Below are 18,444 nucleotides of genomic sequence, written 5' to 3' on the forward strand. Positions count from 1 at the left end.
GTCATCACGCTCGCCAGGACTGTAACTGATGTGATCGGAGAGGAGAACCTGTGTCAGGGACGCATGCTACGCTAATGGTGGAAATCTCTTAATTTCCTCCTGTCAAATTAGGCACGCTGTCAGTTTTGCGCAGAAAGTACCTGGCTAATCTAAATTCTACGTCTGCACCGCCGGAGGCTGAAGCAAACATACACTTTACGGCACTAAAAATATCGGAAATGTTCAGACCAGCTGTACACTTAATCAGAAGATGGTATCGCAATTACGTTTTACTTTGCTCCAAGTTACTCAAAAGTTACTGCTTTGATTCTCGTACTACATAATTGGACGGTCAAAAACGTGTTCTTATTATTCCTCAGTTATAGTTTATTTAAGAGGTGATAGTTATAGGCTTCCATCTATCAACTATATGGAGCGTGTATAATGGAGGTAACGCGGGAGTGGTGTTTTGGAACATGGGAGCATATGCTCCCTCTATTTTGAAATGCATCTTACACATATTTTGAATTTTAAAAGAATTGAAACCAAAAATTCGCATGTAAATCTTCTCGTGCTACATGCTTACAAAGTTGTTTCATAAAAGATCAACTTATCATATGACGTGTGTAAAAAAGACTCAGTGTTAAAAATAATGCTTTTCACAACATAAGTTTTCTCTTTTTTATATAGACCATAAAAAATATTAGTTTTTCGTGAAACTTGACAAACGAACATATATTATGAAGATGTACATGTAAAAAAATTTGTTAAAATTTTTCGACATTTCGAAATATGATTTTTTGGTAGAGGGTGCATACGCACCCGGGAGCCGAATTGAATTTTCGGGGTGACCCCAGTTTTTTCTCTTATGGTTATATTGGTAGATGGTTAATAGCTCTCTAGCAAACTTGTACATCGAGATGTAAACGGTGTATCCGTGTATTCTAAAAAAATCTTCTCAACTTTTTTAGATACGGATATATCTACAACTAAAATGTTTCTATATACATCCGAATCTAGATAAAATTCAGATGTTTTTTATGGAACGGAGGGTTGTAACAACTTTCTTGTAATCATATAATGTGCCTCATGATGGTTATTGGTTAATCGACTACAACAGAGTTACTACATAATATGGAACAACAGCCCTGAACCGAGACAATGCCTTACATCAAAACCGGGTATCGCACATGGTATGAGAGCCAACCTCCACATAATTCTAAAGCTAGATCCAATCCTACCTCCCAATGGTCACTAGCTCGTCATCGGCTGCCATGAACTCCCCGTTCAACCAAAGGATCTCAGGGAAGCTTGGAAAGGGCTAATTCCTACTCTTGAAGGCCCAGCTATATATTGCCGGCCATCTGCGGCACAAACACTAGTAGAAAAAAGACCTTCCATCCCAACCCACTAGTCCCCAAATACTTTGACCCGGGACTAATAGGTCTTTAGTTCCGGTTCTACTAGTGAACCGAGACTAATGCTCGTGACAACCGGGACAAATGGGCTACGGTGGGCTGCGGCCAGGCAAGAACCTTTAATCCTGGTTGGGGACACCAACCGGGACTAGGTTTTTTCCTGATTTTCGGCTCCCCACGCACCTCCACACACACCCCCCCCCCCCCGTGGATCGCCTTTTTTAGTACTGTAAAATAGAAAAAAAAATGATAAAAAATTCAAAAAAATAAAATGTTTTCAGATTCTTGTATGTTATGCAACCTAGTATTGGGGAAAATTAACAAATTTGAATTTTCACTTTTTTTGCAAAAAAGTTTTGAAAAATGGTAAAACCGCAATAACTTTTGCATACGACGTCGAAAAAAACCGTATAATATATCAAAATCATCGTGGGAAAAAGCTACATCCGAATTCACCTGGGTTTACCCGGTTAGCCAATTTTTAGATTCTCAAAATTCCAAATGGAAATACAAAAGTAGGAAGATTTTAGTTTTTTCTAGAGATTACGGATTTTTTATTTTTTTTATTTTTTAAAACCTAAAATTAATAATTGCATCCTGCATAAAGATTACTATCATTTTTACACAATTTTTAGATTTTCAAATTTTTAGGTTTTAGGTTTGGCAAAAAAAATATTTAATTAATTAATAAAATTAAAAATAATACCAATTAAAAGTTAGTGTTTATTTATTTATTCAAGAGTATTATTACATCATTACTTTTGTTTATTAAAAGAATTATTTGAAATTCAAACAATAAAGAAATGTGACATCGATCAACATGTTAATAGGATTGATATGATACTACTATCACATACATGCGCGCGAAGCACTTGGATGCGGAACGGGATGGAACTCGGAAGTTAAGCGTGCTAGTGCTAGAGTAGTGGGAGGATGGGTGACCGAGCGGGAAGTTTGACCACGAGTATGGAATTTGACTAGAGATAAGTGTAGTTAGAGATAGAGACTAAACTATGCAAATAACTGAAATAGTAGAAATTCTGAAAATAAAAAAAATAAAAAAAAGAGGGAGTGAAAAATAATTAGAAACCCAAATGAATTAAAAAAATTAACTCGAAATAGCCTTTAGTCCCGGTTCGTGTTACAAACCGGGACTAAAGGTCCTTCGCCCCGGTGCATGCCAGCCGCCCACGTGGCGGGGCCTTTAGTCCCGGTTCGTAAGCAACCGGAACTAAAGGGGGGGCGGGGGTCTTTAGTCGCGCATAATTAGTCCCGGTTGCGCAACCGGAATTAATGGCTCTTTCGAACCGGGACTAAAGCCCCTTTTTCTACTAGTGAAAGACGGTGAGCTTCATCGAAGCCTCATCTAAGGTTATTGACATAGAGATCACTTCGTGCCCGTAGGTTTGGTTGAAGTCCAAGCCTCGTCGCAATTATGTTTTACTTTGCTCGAAGTCACTCAAAAGTTACTGCTTTGATTCTCGAACTACATAATTTGACGGTCAAAAACGTGTTCTTCTAATCACGCGGTGATAGTTTCATTGAAACAAATTTCCCAGTGATAGTGAGGCATCCATCCATTTAGTTTAAGGGGCATGTATAATCAATCATGGAGGCATGAATAAATTTGAGTTGTGGCGTAGACCATAAACGAGAATATGCAAGACTCCACTAAATAATTGTTACTTTATGTTTTGTTTTGTTCAAAAGTGCATTGTAATTTTGTAATGTTAGAATAAAGTTTTGCACCCAAAATACCCCACAAAATTGAAAATTACATGAAGTGCAATTTCAGTCGATAATAACAAGATCTATTTGAAATTCGAAGTGCAATTTCAATTCCAAAATTCATTTCATCATATACTTGCATTTATTTTTTGACATCGCGACCTGGTCGAATCAACGTCCATAGTCTCGTCTTGCCGGCCTGGGGCAGCAAATCAATGCTCGTTGGCTGGAACTTGCGAGTTTGGAGTGACCAATCTCCGTCTGGCCGAAACTGGGATCATCTCTCTGGACAATGATCTTTTGATATCGTGGTCGCCGACACCTCCTGGATTACGTCCATGACTTCTCGGTTGCCGCTCCTACAAGCGTCTAGGTTTTTGAAGCTTTTTACGATACGACTTTTTTTTTTGAGAAACACAGTACAAACGCAGACACTCACATACACGCGCATACACTCACCCCTATGAACGTACACACGCACACCCTATCCCTATGAGCACCTCCGGAAGACTGAGTCGGCGAATTGGATCTTGAAATTGACGAAGTCACCACAGACGCCTCGCTGTTGACGGAAACGTCGCCTCCCACTAAATAAATATTCCGCCTTTTATGAGACACACAGACGTCAAACCTGAGGTTTGAACTCTGGTGATCTGGGGATACAACCATCCTCCTAACACCCAAAGTCAGGTTGGTGGTCCATAATATATTAAAAAGTTATGGAAAATGGTCTGACCAGTACACTTAAATGATAACATCGCAATTAGGCTGGCTATAGTGCTAGTATCATAGGTAGTATCATGCATCCTAGGCCCACGAAAATGATGATGTGGCTTCTAATTAATGAGAAGAGATAGGATTAGAGTAACATAATGTATCATAGCGCACGTTACGAGAAAAGTAAATACCAAATAGATCTTGTACATAGATTTACATTTGGATTCTACAAAATAATAAATTTATAAGTTCATGATACTACACTATAAAACCACTCACTATAGAGATAGTATCATAGACAAGTATCATATGCATGATATATATGATACTATGCACTATGAACAGCCTTATGTTTACCTCGCCGGAAGTTACTGATTTGATTCTAGAACTGTATAATGGGACGGTCAAAAACGTGTTTTCATTTTTCCTGAGTGATAGTTAGGCATCCAGCCATCCACTGAAACATGAAAAAAAAAGTGTCCTGCCATGGTGGGCGGGGCGGCTAGCTTCGTACAGTAGACCCCAAAGCTCCCGTCAATGTCGAGCGAGCCCAGCACTGGCTTTGACTCCCAAACCTTCCCCCGACCTCGTCCCCTTTTAAACTCCCACGCCCCACACACACAAACACCGCAAAGAACAACGCCAACCCAGCCCGCCGGCCACGCCCACCGCGCAGAGCAGAGGCTAGGGGCGGAGGCGGCCAAACTCCAGAGAGGACGCGCGCAGCCGGCAATGGGCAACACCATCGGCGGGCGGCGGAAGGGCGCCAAGGTGATGCAGCTGGACGGCACGGCGTTCCGGGTGAAGCCGCCAGCGTACGCGGGCGCGGTGCTACACGACCACCCGGGCTTCCAGCTCCTCGAATCCGAGCAGGTCAAGCTCCTCGGCGTCCGCGCGCGCCCGCTCGAGCACGACGCGCTGCTCCGCCCGGGCCGGCTCTACTTCCTCGTCGCGCTGCCCAAGCCCGTCGCCCCCCCGCGCCGCGCCTGGTCCGGCGCGCTCCACGTCGGCGCGCGCGAGCGGCTCGAGTCGCTCATGCTCACGCGCCGCTCCACCTCCGACCTCACTTTCCCCACCGGCACCGCGCCGGCGTCCCCCGCCGCCTCCGACGGCGGGCCTGTGCAGCTCAGGATGCGCCTGCCCAAGGCGCAGCTGGCCAAGCTCGTGGGCGAGAGCCGGGACTCCGCCGAGGCCGCCGCCAAGATCATGCAGCTCTGCGCCGCCAACGCGGCTGGGAGCGGCGCCGTTACGCCGGAGAGGTTCGCGCCACGGACGCCCGAGAGGTTCGTGCCCACGCCGGACTGGGGCACCGGCGTTCGGCTCCCGCAGACGCCCGAGCACAGCCCGCGGTTCGTGCCCACGCCCGACTGGGGCGCCGGCAGGTTCTCCCAGACGCCGGAGCAGAGCCCGAGGTTCGCCGCGACGCCCGAGTGGGGCGCCAGGTTCATGATGCCGACGCCGGAGAGAGATACCGGCATGATGGCGAAGACGCCGGCCGAGAGGTGGTCCGCGCTAACCGGCACGCCGGGCGGCAAGGCCAGCCGGAAGGAGGTAATTCCCTGCTTCGCTCAAAGTTTTTACTATGAATCATACTATATTCTTGCTAGCTATCCAAAACAAATTATACGTACGCGCTAGTCCTTTTGTATGCTTTTCGTTTCATTGTTGTTTCTGATACAAAAATAAAGCATTCAGTTGTTTCCGGCAAGCAAAGGAATTGACGCATATGGCACGTCATTTGTCAAGCTTTGCCGAGTTACTACTTACTAGGCATAATTTAGTCAATGATAAAAAAAAACTGCTATTTTGTGAAGCATTTTTATCATATCAAACTGAATTCTCTGGCCCAACATTGTGCTATGGGTCTGTTTATTTCTCCAAGATTGACTTATCAAATTTAAGTACGCAGAGATCGAGTTAAAAATCGAGAATTTAGAAGGTTTTTTAAACATAAGAACATTTAGAAGATCGCAACAATCAAGTGTTGCATTTCGCACGGACATCTCCAAAAGATAGTAATCCAAGCTGTCAATGTTCCTTTTCCTTGACCATATACACCGTTAGTAGGTTAGTCGTATATGGGAGGAGTCATCATAGGAAGAAGCGATGTAGATGGGTCTAGCGTGCCTCAAGTCGATTCCAGAACTTGACCTCAAGTGGATACAAAATACCGTTGATTATCATGCTCAAAAAGACCAGCATACTAGGCTAGCAGTCGTACATCTACCATTGAAAAATGTTTCTAATGCTGAATTTTCAAAGCGAAGCATCTCTGAATCTTCAGTGTTGTCAACAGATATTTTCGCAGATTAATAGCTCTGTTCCCACTTCGATCTGAAACTGCTGTGTTGAGTAGTTTGCATTTCATATGTGGATTCAACACAGCAGTCTAGAGATGTTTCTTCTACGTGTCTAATAAGTAGAACGTTTGTCTATAGTCTAACAGCTTGTAGAAAGTCTATGCGTTGCGTACCCAGGATCATCTTGAATTCCCATGGCCAGGCATTACTGCATTAGACGTACTTAAGTACGACTCAAACACTTATGGTGGCAGTACAACCACGCCGAGAGTCGCATCTCTAACTAAGTAACCAATTAGAGAAAGTTTCAAGGATCATAACAGGTCAAGTTGCTCCATCAGAATTATACAGTACCCATTAGTGCCTCTTTGGCCGATTCTTTGCAGTCACCCTCACTAATGTAGCAACATACTGATCTGATTCATTATTGAGCACCTCAAAGTCAGAAGGGTAATATCAACCTTTAAACTAGCTTAGGCAGAGAATGCAATCGTTACATGATACCTATTTTGCTGATAAAGACATGACATAGTATGCTACTATGTCACTCAAGATAGTCCTATCATCATGAGAATCGAGCAAATTATTTTTTATCTGCGCTATTCTTCTGTCTAGAAGATAAGGGAAATCACATCAGCCGGTTCATTACAGATTTCCTTTGCTTTGTTATTTGGCAAGTGCATGGTAATGGCTTCGTCATCTGATTTTCTTTCTCTGTACTTCGCTGATCAGATCTTGGCCCATCGTTTTCTCTTACTATTGCCTAAACACCTTTACTATTTGGATTAGAACGAGTTAGCCGTCGCTTTTGCTGACATTTTCTTGTGTGATTAATTTTCCTTTCTCTAATTCTTTGGTATTTCAGAAGCGAACGCGGTTCGTCGCCTTACCAGACGAGATAATCGCCTGACCGTTCCTGCATTGAAACGAGGGGAGCTAATACATCGCAAGAATGTTGGTGCACCTTCAGCTTAACCAGTCATGATGCTTACAAGATCAACCACAGATAGCCGAAGTCGGAGACGTTGCGAATGGTTTCCTGCCTCGACTCTTCCTTCTTCAGGGTCAGAGATTGTGAAGGAGAAGGAGATGGTGAAAGGGGGATAAGTGGTGAAGAACTGAAGACCGGTCCGGTATAGCTGCATCGACCAACTCGAAGGCTCCAGCTCAGTTAATCGGGGGGATTCACACAGTCTACATCACCTCGTGACTACATTGACAAACTGTAACAACAAGATCTATGAGTTCCCAAACTAACGTTAACTTGAGGCCTCCGACACCGAGAAGAGGGCTCACCAAGAGCAGCGATTATATCAAGCGTAGGATGTAAATAGAGCTGAAAGATTTCGACTTCTCTATAGAAATACAGAAACAAAACATAAATATGAAAATGAAAACATATTTCTTTTGCGGAAAAGGAACTACGTTTTCCGGGAGAACAAAAGCGGCCTGATACGGAATCCAAATATGTCATTGCCAAGCCAAACTGTCAAAGTGGCTCATCCCAAAACAGACGACCATGTAATCCTTTTTTTGTTCGAGGAAGCTTCCATGGTTCCACCATTCTTCCATTCCTCAATATATTCAGCACTCACACTAGGGTTAGAGTTGAGGATTGTCGGTTTCTTGTGTCGCTTCATTTTGGCTTCAAGATTCAAGCAGTCTCTTGGTTCTGGCAAATATCCGTTTTTTCACTCCGTGTTCGCACCGTATTTCTTCTGCATCTACTTCTGACAATATATGTTTTCGATTTTTTCCAGAGTTACACTATTCGTACATGATTCCGCAAAAAAAGTGCCACCACTCTATCTGTCAGTTTGGGCTCCATTTTCATATCTAGTCAAGTGAAGCCGAGAGACGGAAGGACCTAATCAACTAGGCCAGGATTCTTCACGCCAGCCCCTCACTTACCGAATCAAGTCTTTTTGAAACGGAGCAAAAGCTTTGCCCAGGCGCATTAATAATTGGGAGAAGTTTTACAAGACAAACGATACACGGTACCTGAGTGTAAATTTCAAGGCTTAGTCCTGCAAAGACCCACAAGCGGGCTTCCTTCTTAATTCTATGTAGAATCACTAAAGGAGGAGCTTGCTTTTTTGAACTCTTGTGTTTCTCTCTCTAAATTTCTCACGAGTTAAGCAGGGTCAGCGAGGCAAGCGCGTTGCAGTTCTACAATGAACTCCCTGTTATCGAAAACCACCAACTTTTAATTGTTAGGTTCATCCATTGCCGAGGTTGTAGCATGTGTGATATGGGTTAATCCAAAGAGAGTGGCCCGATCTCACACATTGATAATGCGTGGGCAAAGAAATTAAAAACCTTGGAAGTGATTTGGATAAAAACTCACGCACGCACTCTCAGCTATTTGAAACAAGTTATGCTACTACAATAAATACTAAGCATATGACAAGAATAACATCCAACATAATATGTCAAAGTCTATGCCACAGTCTAGACAAGCTTTCTTTTACATCACCATAGTCATGAAATATTTTACTCGTATCCAACACCAATTAACTTATTTGAAATAACTCTCAAAGATGAAATACAATATGGACCAGAAAGCTAATCATACACAAATAAAGAATACTAACGAGTTTTGAACAAAATTTAAGTGAAAGAACAGAGCTAAACGTGGTACTAGCAAACTAGAACACTCGCAGAACAATAACAGCGAAAACTAGAGCGTTTGGAATTAAGATGGAGCGGATCTTTCTCCAAAACAAATGTGCCGGGATCCAACATATGCTACAGCAAACAAAAAAAACAAAACTAAAACGAAAATAAAAGCGCTGCAAGACCAACACATAGCGTATGAAGCAATAAAAATATAACGCATAGAGAGATGACATGTTGCTTTGTTGATGAAGAGGGAATGCCTTGGGCATCCTCAAGGTTTGACTCTTGTACCTCTTGGATATTTCTTGGCCTGCATATGTTGATCTTAATACCCTTCTATGCTTTTCGCCCGGATCTGTCCAAACCTACAAAGATTCATGAAATGATGTTACCCCTTTGGGCCACATCAATGTTGGTTAGAGGGTGTTGGACGAAGATGTTCTAGAGGGTGTTGGACGAAGATAGGTCATCACCACGAACAAATCCGCATGCGTCTTTGCTCGAGTCAGGAAGAACTGTGTTCTTAGTGACATTTACTTCAGTTTTTAGTGATCAAAAGGATTGAACGGTTTAAAGCCTTTTTTTTATCTTGCTAAATTTAATATCTTCTCATTTATAATTTGTGAGATGCAATGCAATGCAGCTTTTCCAATTTCTCAGACAATAAAATGCAATGCATAACCTTAATTCCATTGCTTTGTTTCATCACTGAATTTAGGCAATACTAGGAATCGGAAGGTATACATTCTAGTAAGAAAGGGAAAGACGGATGCAATGCAACTTTCCCATTTCCAAACAATGAAATAAAATGCAACGCGAAATCTCACTTACACTGTGATGTTTCCTCATACAACATTCACACAACAAAATGATACATTCAACTAGTAGGAAACGGAAAGACAAATGAGTGAAGCACAAACGGAATATCTATCACAACCCCTTGTTGGTCAGAGTATTCAGAGTACAAGCAAAACGTATTCAGAGTACTATTAGAACAGTTATATGGCAGCAGCCACGAGCCACAACCCCTTTCACTTCTGAAAAAAAAAAAAGATGTCAATTGTCGGTTCCTTAATCTTTCATTCTTTCCCTGGAGGAGCTTGTCCAGTTCACCTCTTAATATCTGTCAAGTAAAAAAAAGACACATTTGGTTACATTTTTTTTTGGGTTTAATGCAACAACACTATTTACATTTTACGTAAGTATTTGGTATTTGCTCATCAATTGCCTACGCAAACCAGAGCATAAAACAATTGTGTTGAATATGATAACCAGAAAATTTATATAATAGCCTACGCAGGAGTCGATCCAACTTATATGATAACTGATAAGCACAGCTCAGCTTACTGCTGTATGAAGTGAGGCTCGTATGAAGTGAGGCTCGTATGATAAGCAGAAAAGATTGAGGAGAATATTATACGTGAATCATTAACGATTTAAAAAAGATTGTATGTACAACTAGTTCTTACCTGATTATATATTACGATATAGAATGGTTAAGTTCATAGCTATAATGGTACCAGTCAATCAAAGCATCCGAGGCCAAGTATTTGGTAATGGTTCTCCCTTCGTATAAATCATCTTCAGTTATTGGTTTCTAATTTTCTTTTTTCCCAGACCTTAAGGTATATCTTGAGAAATCAGACAGAGAAATTTATGTTTTTAGGTTTTACAATAAAATATGTTGTTATTTGGTTCAAACCAATTATAAAACAAATATATACTATCAGTTGTTTGGATTGTTCATCTTTCTGGACAGACATAGGTGGAGTCACCGGTCAGGCAGTGCATCCAACTGAATTCCTACATTTGGCCCAAATTTCTTGATATGGCAGCATTGAAAAGTACTCTTCATTAGTAATCTACTAATCTTGAATTCCTAAGTCTGATACCTACTTTGCATCCTTCCTGCAGGCATGTGAGTTTATTGAAGAAAATATGCATGTTTTGTCCTTGAGAAAAAAAAAGGATTGAATTACTGCTTCTATCCTCATTGTGTACCTAACCGTAGTGATTTTCCTGTTGCATAATTAAAAGGAAACAAGTTCAAAAGTCCATCTACAAGAACAACATATGTACTTGACCGAACAAAGTGCAAACTCTGAATAAGATCGTCACTGAATAATATCTGTATTCAGGTTCTCTCATGATTACCATAGATATTTTGTTTCCTTAGTGAAGTGCTGAATAATGCAGCGTGTAGAAGATGGGATTTGCTTACTTTAGTAAAGTGCTGCATACTTGAAGGCAGGCGGGCCGACGGCGGCGAGTCGCGGCATCGACGGAGAGGTCGGGGCCGTGAGTCCCCGCGGTGGGCCAACGGGGTGGCGACTCGCGATGGGGGGAGGGGTGGCGGCGGCGTCGGCGGGGCGTCGGATGCGGGACGGTGGCTGCATGGCGGCGGCGGCGGCGGGGGGGGGGCGGCTGCGTGGCGGCGGCCGGCGCTCGTGGTTTTCTATCGAGATGTGCTCATCTCACAATCCTCCTATCTGATTCTGAATTTTTTTTGTAACACTGAAAACGTCCGTTCCGGAGCTCTTTTACGGTGTCATATCATTATAGAACTTACAGGAAATTAATCACAGATTTAATCAAAGGTCACGAAAAATTACATTAGACGGAACCAAAATTCAATTAGACGGAACCAAAGTTCCATACCAATCACCGTAAAAGAGCAACTTAATGAATGAATGGGCAAAGCTTTTACCCCCTTTAAAAAAAACTTTTGCCATTCTGTGACATCAAAAATTCCTGAAAAAGTGTTGGAAAAAATGCCCCTACTCGATGATGAACAGTCCGGATTTCCGATGCTTGCTTCCGTATCTGACATCCGAGCTCCCAATGGTTATGGTTCATCAAATAAAACACTAACCACGTCTGAATGCCCGATTCATTATTTGTCTGCAACCAAAAATATTTACAAAATTCATGACCGGATGGCACACGAGACAAGCGAGAACCCAGTGCAGCAAGGTTGGAGACGACCCGTAGACGTGTTGGCAACGCAGGGTCCCGTCTCCAACGTCATGCACATAGTTTATGTACGTTTAGACGTCGAGCTCCATATACATACATCTCCTCTAAGCTTCAGCTAACTACAGAAACAGAAGAGGCGACGAGAGCACTGATATAAAAGAAGAAAACGACACTCCTTGCCGTCTCCGAAGAAGCGAGGCAGGAGAATCCGTCGCCGGCATTCTCCCTCTCGTGTCTCCGACGCCGGCAATCTGTGGTCGATCTATAACTTGTAAGGAAGAAAATGACTGATGAAGCTGGCACGTTGGCATCTGCAGATCCGTACGTTCACATACTCTGAATCTGAAACATGCCTGCGGTGCTGTAGTGTTGTTGCAGGAATAGTCAGGCGATTATCTCGTCTGGCATGGCGACGAACCGCGTTCGCTTCTGAAACACCACATAATCAAGGAAAAGAAAATTAATCGCCGGAGAAGATGTCAGCAAAAGCGACGGGTAACTCGTTCTAATCCAAATGTGAATGTCTTTACGCATTAGCAGCAGAAAACGATGACATTAACAATAATGCAATCAGATAAGTACAGAGAAAGAAAATTCGGGCCACGATGCCATTTTAACAATAATGCGCTTGCCAAATAACAAAGCAAAGAAAATCTGTAATGAATCGTAATGCTGATGTAATTTTCCCTATCTTCTAGACAGAAGAATTAGCACAGATAGAAAAATGGTTTTCTCAATTCTCATGACGATAGGATGAACTTCACTGACATAGTGTCATTCTATGTCATGTCTTTATCTGAAAAATAAGTATCATGTAACGATTACCTGCTTCTGCCAAATCTAGTTTAATGATTGATATTACTGCTCTGACTTTGGGGGAGCTCAATGATGAATCAGATCAGTAAGTTCCTACATTAGTGAGGGTGACTCCAACGAATCGGCCCAACAGACACTAATGGGTATAATTTTGATGGAGCAACTTCTCCTGTTGTGATCTTGAAATCTATCTCTAATTGGCTACTTAGTCAGACATGCGACTCTCCGTGTGTTTGTACTACCACCAGAGAAATATTTGAGCCGTACTATAGTACGTGCAATATTTTGGAGATGGGAAACTAAGACCATCGTGGTTACACTTACGGGTATAATTCTGATGGAGCGACTTGTCCTTTTATGATCCCTGAAACTTTCTCTAATTGGTTACTTAGTCAGATGTGTGATGCTCGGCGTGTTTGTACTGCCAACATAGAATTATTTGAGCCGTATTTAAGTATTACGTGTAATTTTTTGACATGGGAGTTTGAGAGATCATCCTGGCTACGCAACAGAGACTTTCTACAAATCTTTTTTTTTAAAAGATGAACCATAATATATTACGCAAGTAAGCCGCCTCATGAAGTTCTAGTCATTACGTCTAGAAGGAAAATACGTGGCTGCTGTGCTGAATCTGCAGATAAAGGATGACTATCTGTAGAATGAAACGCTACTCTCTTTTTTTTTTGCAAAGGGAGAATGAAATGGAACTTTGACGCAGCAGTTCTAGTTGGAAGATGAAACAGCGCTATTGGTCTGAAAACATATCTGTTGACAACACTGAAGATTTAGAGACGCTGGCGTTGAAACTTCAGCATGAGATGAATCTTCCAGTGGTAGACCTATGACTGCTATGATTGTCTTGATCCGAAGGTGAGAACTTTGACGCAGCACATAGTTTCAGATATCCAAGGAGGCTAAATAATTCAATTAGACACAGTCTAGCAGATTCTTGTTTTCTTATTGTGGATTAAAAGTTTTGTTTGCAACAATGAAACGAACAGCAGTACAAAACGACCAACATGGTGTCATACTATGTCAGTCATGTCTTTATCAGAAGAATAGGTATCATGTAACGATTGCCTGCTTCTGCCTAAGCTAGTTTAATGGTTGATATTACTGGTTTCACATTGAGGTGCTCGAGAAATTAATCTGATTAGTAAGTTGCTACATTAGTGACGGTGACTGCAAAGAATCGGCCCATGAGACACTAATGGGTATAGTTCTGATGGAGCAACTTGTCCTGTTATGATCCTTGAGAATTTCTCAAATGGGTTACTTAGTCAGACATGCGACGCTCGCGTGTTTGTACCTCCATCATAGAAGTATTTGACACGTATCTAAGTACTCCTAATGTTTTGACATGGGAAATTAAGACCATCCAGGGTACGCAACGCACGGACTTTCTACAAATATGACTGTACAAGAAATTCTACAAGTTATTAAGCATCTAAAAGAAGCATCCACCATGGCTGTTACGCTGAATCCGCACATGAAGGAGGACTATCCACAGAATGAAGCATTGCTCTGCGAAAATATCTGTTGACAACATTGAAGATTCAGAGGTGCTCGCCTTGAAACTTCAGCAGGATAAACATTTTTCCATGGTAGATTTACGACTGCTAGCCTAGTAGTATGTTGGTCTCCAAGCATGACAAGCAACTGTATATTGTACCATCACTCAACCAATCAAATCCTGGAATTGACGGCCAGCGAGAGAAAATGACAGCACGTGTCAGGAACTCAGGAATCAGGATCGACTTCAGGCACGCAGCACGCTAGACCCATCTAGTGTACATCGCTTCTTCCTACCATGACTCCTACATAACAGGCTACTAGCGGTGTATATGCTCAAGGAAAAAACGCGGTGTTGCACATGCTATTAGCGGTGTATATATGATCGAGAGATAGTAATTACATCCAGCCTGCAACAACGCAATATCCTACGAATGCACACAACAACAACAAAAACTAAGAAACAAACCTATCCTTAGCAAGAAATTGAGATAGAGAATTTAGTTCGATGAAAAAATTGCTACAAAAAGTAGCAGTTTTTTTTTTATCATGGACTAAATTACTCATATTAACTGGGCAAGCTTGACAAATGAGTGAATGACATGGCCTGGCCTGCGCGCCCGTGTCATATGCGTCAATTCCTTTGCTTGCCGGAAACAAATGTTCTATTTTTGTTTGAAAAGCAACAATGAAATGCAGAGGAAACAAAAACAACCACAAAAAGACCAACGTGTGCGTGTAATTAGATTTGTATAGCTATCAAGAATATTTGATTCAGGCCATAATACCTAACATAGTTCTAATGATAATATTTTTTTATTTTTTATAATAAAAGCAAAAATTGAAATAAAGCGGTGCATTACCTCCTTCCGGCTGGCCTTGCCGTCCGGCGTGCCGGTTAGCGCGGACCACCTATCGGCCGGCGTCTTCGCCGTCATCCCGGTATCTCTTTCCGGCGTCGGCATCATGAACCTGGCGCCCCACTCGGGCGTTGCGGCGAACCTCGGGCTCCGCTCCGGCGTCCGCGAGAACCTGCCGGCGCCCCAGTCTGGCGTGGGCACGAACCGCGGGCTGTGCTCCGGCGTCTGCGGGAGCCGAACACCGGTGCCCCAGTCCGGCGTTGGCACGAACATCGGGCCCCGCTCGGGCGTCCGCGGCGCGAACCTCTCGGGCGTGACGGCGCCGCTCCCGGCGTTGTTGGCGGCGCAGAGCTGCATGATCTTGGCGGCGGCCTCGGCGGGGTCACGGCTCTCGCTCATGAGCTTGGCCACCTGCGCCTTGGGCAGGCGCATCCTGAGCTGCACCGGCCCGCCGTCGGAGGCGGCGGGGGACGCCGGCGCCGTGCCGGTGGGGAAGGTGAGGTCGGAGGTGGAGCGGCGCGTGAGCATGAGCGACTCGAGCCGCTCGCGCGCGCCGACGTGGAGCGCGCCGGACCAGGCGCGGCGCGGGGGCGCGGTGGGCTTCGGCAGCGCCACGAGGAAGTAGAGGCGGCCAGGGCGGAGCAGCGCGTCGTGCTCGAGCGGGCGCGCGCGGACGCCGAGCAGCTTGACCTGCTCGGAGTCGAGGAGCTGGAAGCCTGGGTGGTCGCGCAGCACCGCGCCCGCGTACGCCGGTGGCTTCACCCGGAACGCCGTGCCGTCCAGCTGCATGATCTTGGCGCCCTTGCGCCGGCCGCCGATGCTGTTGCCCATTGCCGGCTGTGTTGTCTCTGGAGTTTGGCCGCCTCCGTCCCTACCCTAACCTTTGCTCTGCGCGCGCGGTGGGCGTGGCCGGCGGGTTGGGTTGGCGTTGTTCTTTGCGGTGTTTGAGCGTGTAGGGTGTGGGAGTTTAAAAGGGGAGAAGGTCGGAGGAAGCTTTGGGAGTCAAAGGTTGCGCGGCGAGCTCGACATGGACGGGAGCTCGCCAAGTCTATGCGCGGTCCTTTATATTTTCGCTGCAACTTTGGAAGGGGCGTCTACGAAAGGTAGGCCGTAGCCGCCCCGCCCACCATGGGCCATGGCACTGCACAAGAGAGGAGGTTAAAAATGTGTTGCTCCATAGTGGATGGTTGGATGCCTAACTATCACTGAGGAGGAATAATAGAAAGTTAAAACACGTTTTTGACGATTCTAGTTAAGTAGCTCAAGAATCAGAGCAAGAACTTCAAAGCGAACCAAAAGGTAATTGTGATGGTAATCTGGACCGATCTGACCATTTTCGTTGTTGTGTCGAGCGGTAAAGAGTAGGAAATTGAGAGACTCTGCCATTATCATGCGTCCCTGACAATCTTCACCTCTCCGATCACATCAGTATAGAACGTGAGGAGCTCGATCGAGCAGTCAAAATCTGCATCCACGCCTCTTATCTCGTGGCCAACTTTACATCTACCGTTCGCCGTCGTTTTAAATCCCAAATGTTGATGCCACACCTCCAGTCCCTTCATTTTTCTCCACGATAAAAGCTGTACTAACTATGTTTTACAAGGTTGTTCTTTTTATTTAGTGTTACTTCTCTTCGAAGAGTTGAAGATACCATGCTAAAAATCTTAGGTTAATTCAATCTTTATTTTTCAGTTCTTTTTGTTATTATCAACTAACTAACACTTTTGGCTAATTTATTGATTAAACCTCTATACATAGAATGTACCGAGAATTTACCGTTCCCATGTAGACTCCAATAAAATTCGTCGGTCCTTTCGCGTTCCATGACGCAAGCTTAGGACCAACTAAATACTTCCTGAACGTCACATTTGGTGGGAAATACTCTAGCACCTCACCAATTCTCACCTTTATGATGAACTATGTTATATGGAGCTGGGTATTATTCTTGAAGTGCAGGTTACCCAACCACTTATATTCCCATAATCTAATTTCTAAGCCAGCTATAATTATGAACAAGCTAGATGGGAAAAAAATCGTCATCACTATTATACCAGCCTAAAAAAAATACTGGAATTTTAATAAATTTTAGAAAATGCACTCGAGCATGCATATTTTAGTTTATCAAATTGTCTCGCAGCTAGTTAATGGCATTCGAGCAAGCAACACGCGTACCCTACCGCCGGGATCGCCCCGGCAGATGGCGCGTCTTCTTTTTTGCGCCTGCCACGGCAAGGAATCGGACCGAAGAGTCACCGGCCGCCGCCGCCGGCGAGGTCGTATTAATGAAGCTATAGCTAGCCGGGCGACGCTGCCGACGGGTTGGTTTCGTGGGATCGGGTGCCAGGAGCATGCAGTCCGTTGATCCACGGCAGCTCTCGTACGTACGTACGTGTCGCGCGTAGCCGTTGTCGTCAGGGACTGTAGGGCTCCCGCTGAAGGCGACCAAATCGTATGGACTGTAGATACGGCAAGGAAAGCCCGTCGTAGATTTGTCTTTCATGTGTGTACACTACAACGTATTTGAATTGAATCCGTATTCTGGTCGTGAAAACGAGGTGTGTAACGTGGTCGTTTTCCCAAACCCAGGGCGTAGCGCGCATGTGCGAATACCAATACATGTTACTACAATATAGGAGTACATTACAATTCATCAGAAACACCTCTTTCTCTAATTGCCCTGCATTTTAAGTTTTTTTTGAAATGGGAATGTACCACAGCTTCTGCATCGTGATGATGCACACGATAATTTATTAAAAGTATTTAGATTCAGTATGGTTACAACTCAAGCATCGTCAAGAATTGATACAAAAATCAACCAGCGAAAAAAGCAAGACATACTATGACTACACATCAACATAGCTTCCTAGTATGTCGCCAGCCAGTCAGGCACAAGATATCCTGAGCGACCATCTGGAGCCGTGTGCATCCAGAAGCCATGGCATCCCGCTGTCCCTCCGACGAAAGGAGGACCAAAAGCTGAACCCAATGTGCCACCATATGAATAACCTGCAAAAAGTAAATTTTTTTTTGTTAAAGATGGTATCATTTCCGACCCTCCATATAGACCAACATAAAGCAGAAACCCCAATCCGGATAAAAGCCTTAGATTGTCTATCTACTCCATTCAATCAATTACCAAACATATTAGTAATATTGGTTGGAGGCGGAAGATCATAAGTGAAATTGACCGTACGCCAAAGAAGCTCAGCTAAAGGACATTCAATAAAGAGGTGTTGAATAGTCTCCTGGTCCCCGCAGAAAACACATTTCGTACACCCATTCCAGTGATATTTAGCTAAATTATCTTTTGTTAACAGAACCTTGTTATTCAAGAACCACATGAAAATCTTTATTTTAAGGGGAACTTTCACCTTCGAGAGATACTTTCGCAAAAAAGGGGTATGGTCATTCATAATATCCTCATACATAGACTTCACTGTAAACAAACCATTAGATGTCAGATCCCAAACAACACGATCACTCTCTTCATTCAAGTTGACCGCCATCAGTTTTCGACAT

The 18,444-nt window shown here is 43.7% G+C and overlaps 2 protein-coding genes across 2 annotated transcripts; one reads left to right on the forward strand and one right to left on the reverse strand.

Annotated features, from left to right (window-relative positions):
- Positions 1-4,574: 4,574 nt before the first annotated feature.
- LOC124672986 (uncharacterized protein At1g66480-like) lies at positions 4,575-8,155 on the forward strand. Its single transcript, XM_047209132.1, has 2 exons — positions 4,575-5,393; positions 7,008-8,155. The coding sequence occupies exons 1-2, from the start codon at positions 4,575-4,577 to the stop codon at positions 7,050-7,052; spliced, it is 864 nt and encodes a 287-aa protein (XP_047065088.1). The 3' UTR covers positions 7,053-8,155.
- A 3,775-nt stretch (positions 8,156-11,930) lies between these two features.
- LOC124672997 (uncharacterized protein At1g66480-like) lies at positions 11,931-15,941 on the reverse strand. The gene is made up of 2 exons (XM_047209140.1): positions 14,929-15,941; positions 11,931-12,166 (listed from the first exon to the last, which is right to left on the reverse strand). Exons 1-2 carry the CDS (start codon positions 15,754-15,756, stop codon positions 12,122-12,124), a joined length of 873 nt encoding a protein of 290 aa, XP_047065096.1. The 5' UTR covers positions 15,757-15,941; the 3' UTR covers positions 11,931-12,121.
- Between the last annotated feature and the right edge of the window lie 2,503 nt (positions 15,942-18,444).

This window comes from Lolium rigidum, chromosome 1, assembly GCF_022539505.1.
Source record: "Lolium rigidum isolate FL_2022 chromosome 1, APGP_CSIRO_Lrig_0.1, whole genome shotgun sequence".
NCBI lineage: Eukaryota > Viridiplantae > Streptophyta > Magnoliopsida > Poales > Poaceae > Lolium > Lolium rigidum.

What these genes read in the sequence shown, in the direction of transcription:
- LOC124672986 (XM_047209132.1), top strand. Translation starts at nt 4,575, where the DNA reads ATGGGCAACACCATCGGCGGGCGGCGGAAGGGCGCCAAGGTGATGCAG. An exon ending in GCAAGGCCAGCCGGAAGGAG is followed by an intron (nt 5,394 to 7,007) that starts GTAATTCCCTGC and finishes TTGGTATTTCAG; the next exon opens with AAGCGAACGCGGTTCGTCGC.
- LOC124672997 (XM_047209140.1), bottom strand. Translation starts at nt 15,756, where the DNA reads ATGGGCAACAGCATCGGCGGCCGGCGCAAGGGCGCCAAGATCATGCAG. An exon ending in GCAAGGCCAGCCGGAAGGAG is followed by an intron (nt 12,167 to 14,928) that starts GTAATGCACCGC and finishes GTGGTGTTTCAG; the next exon opens with AAGCGAACGCGGTTCGTCGC.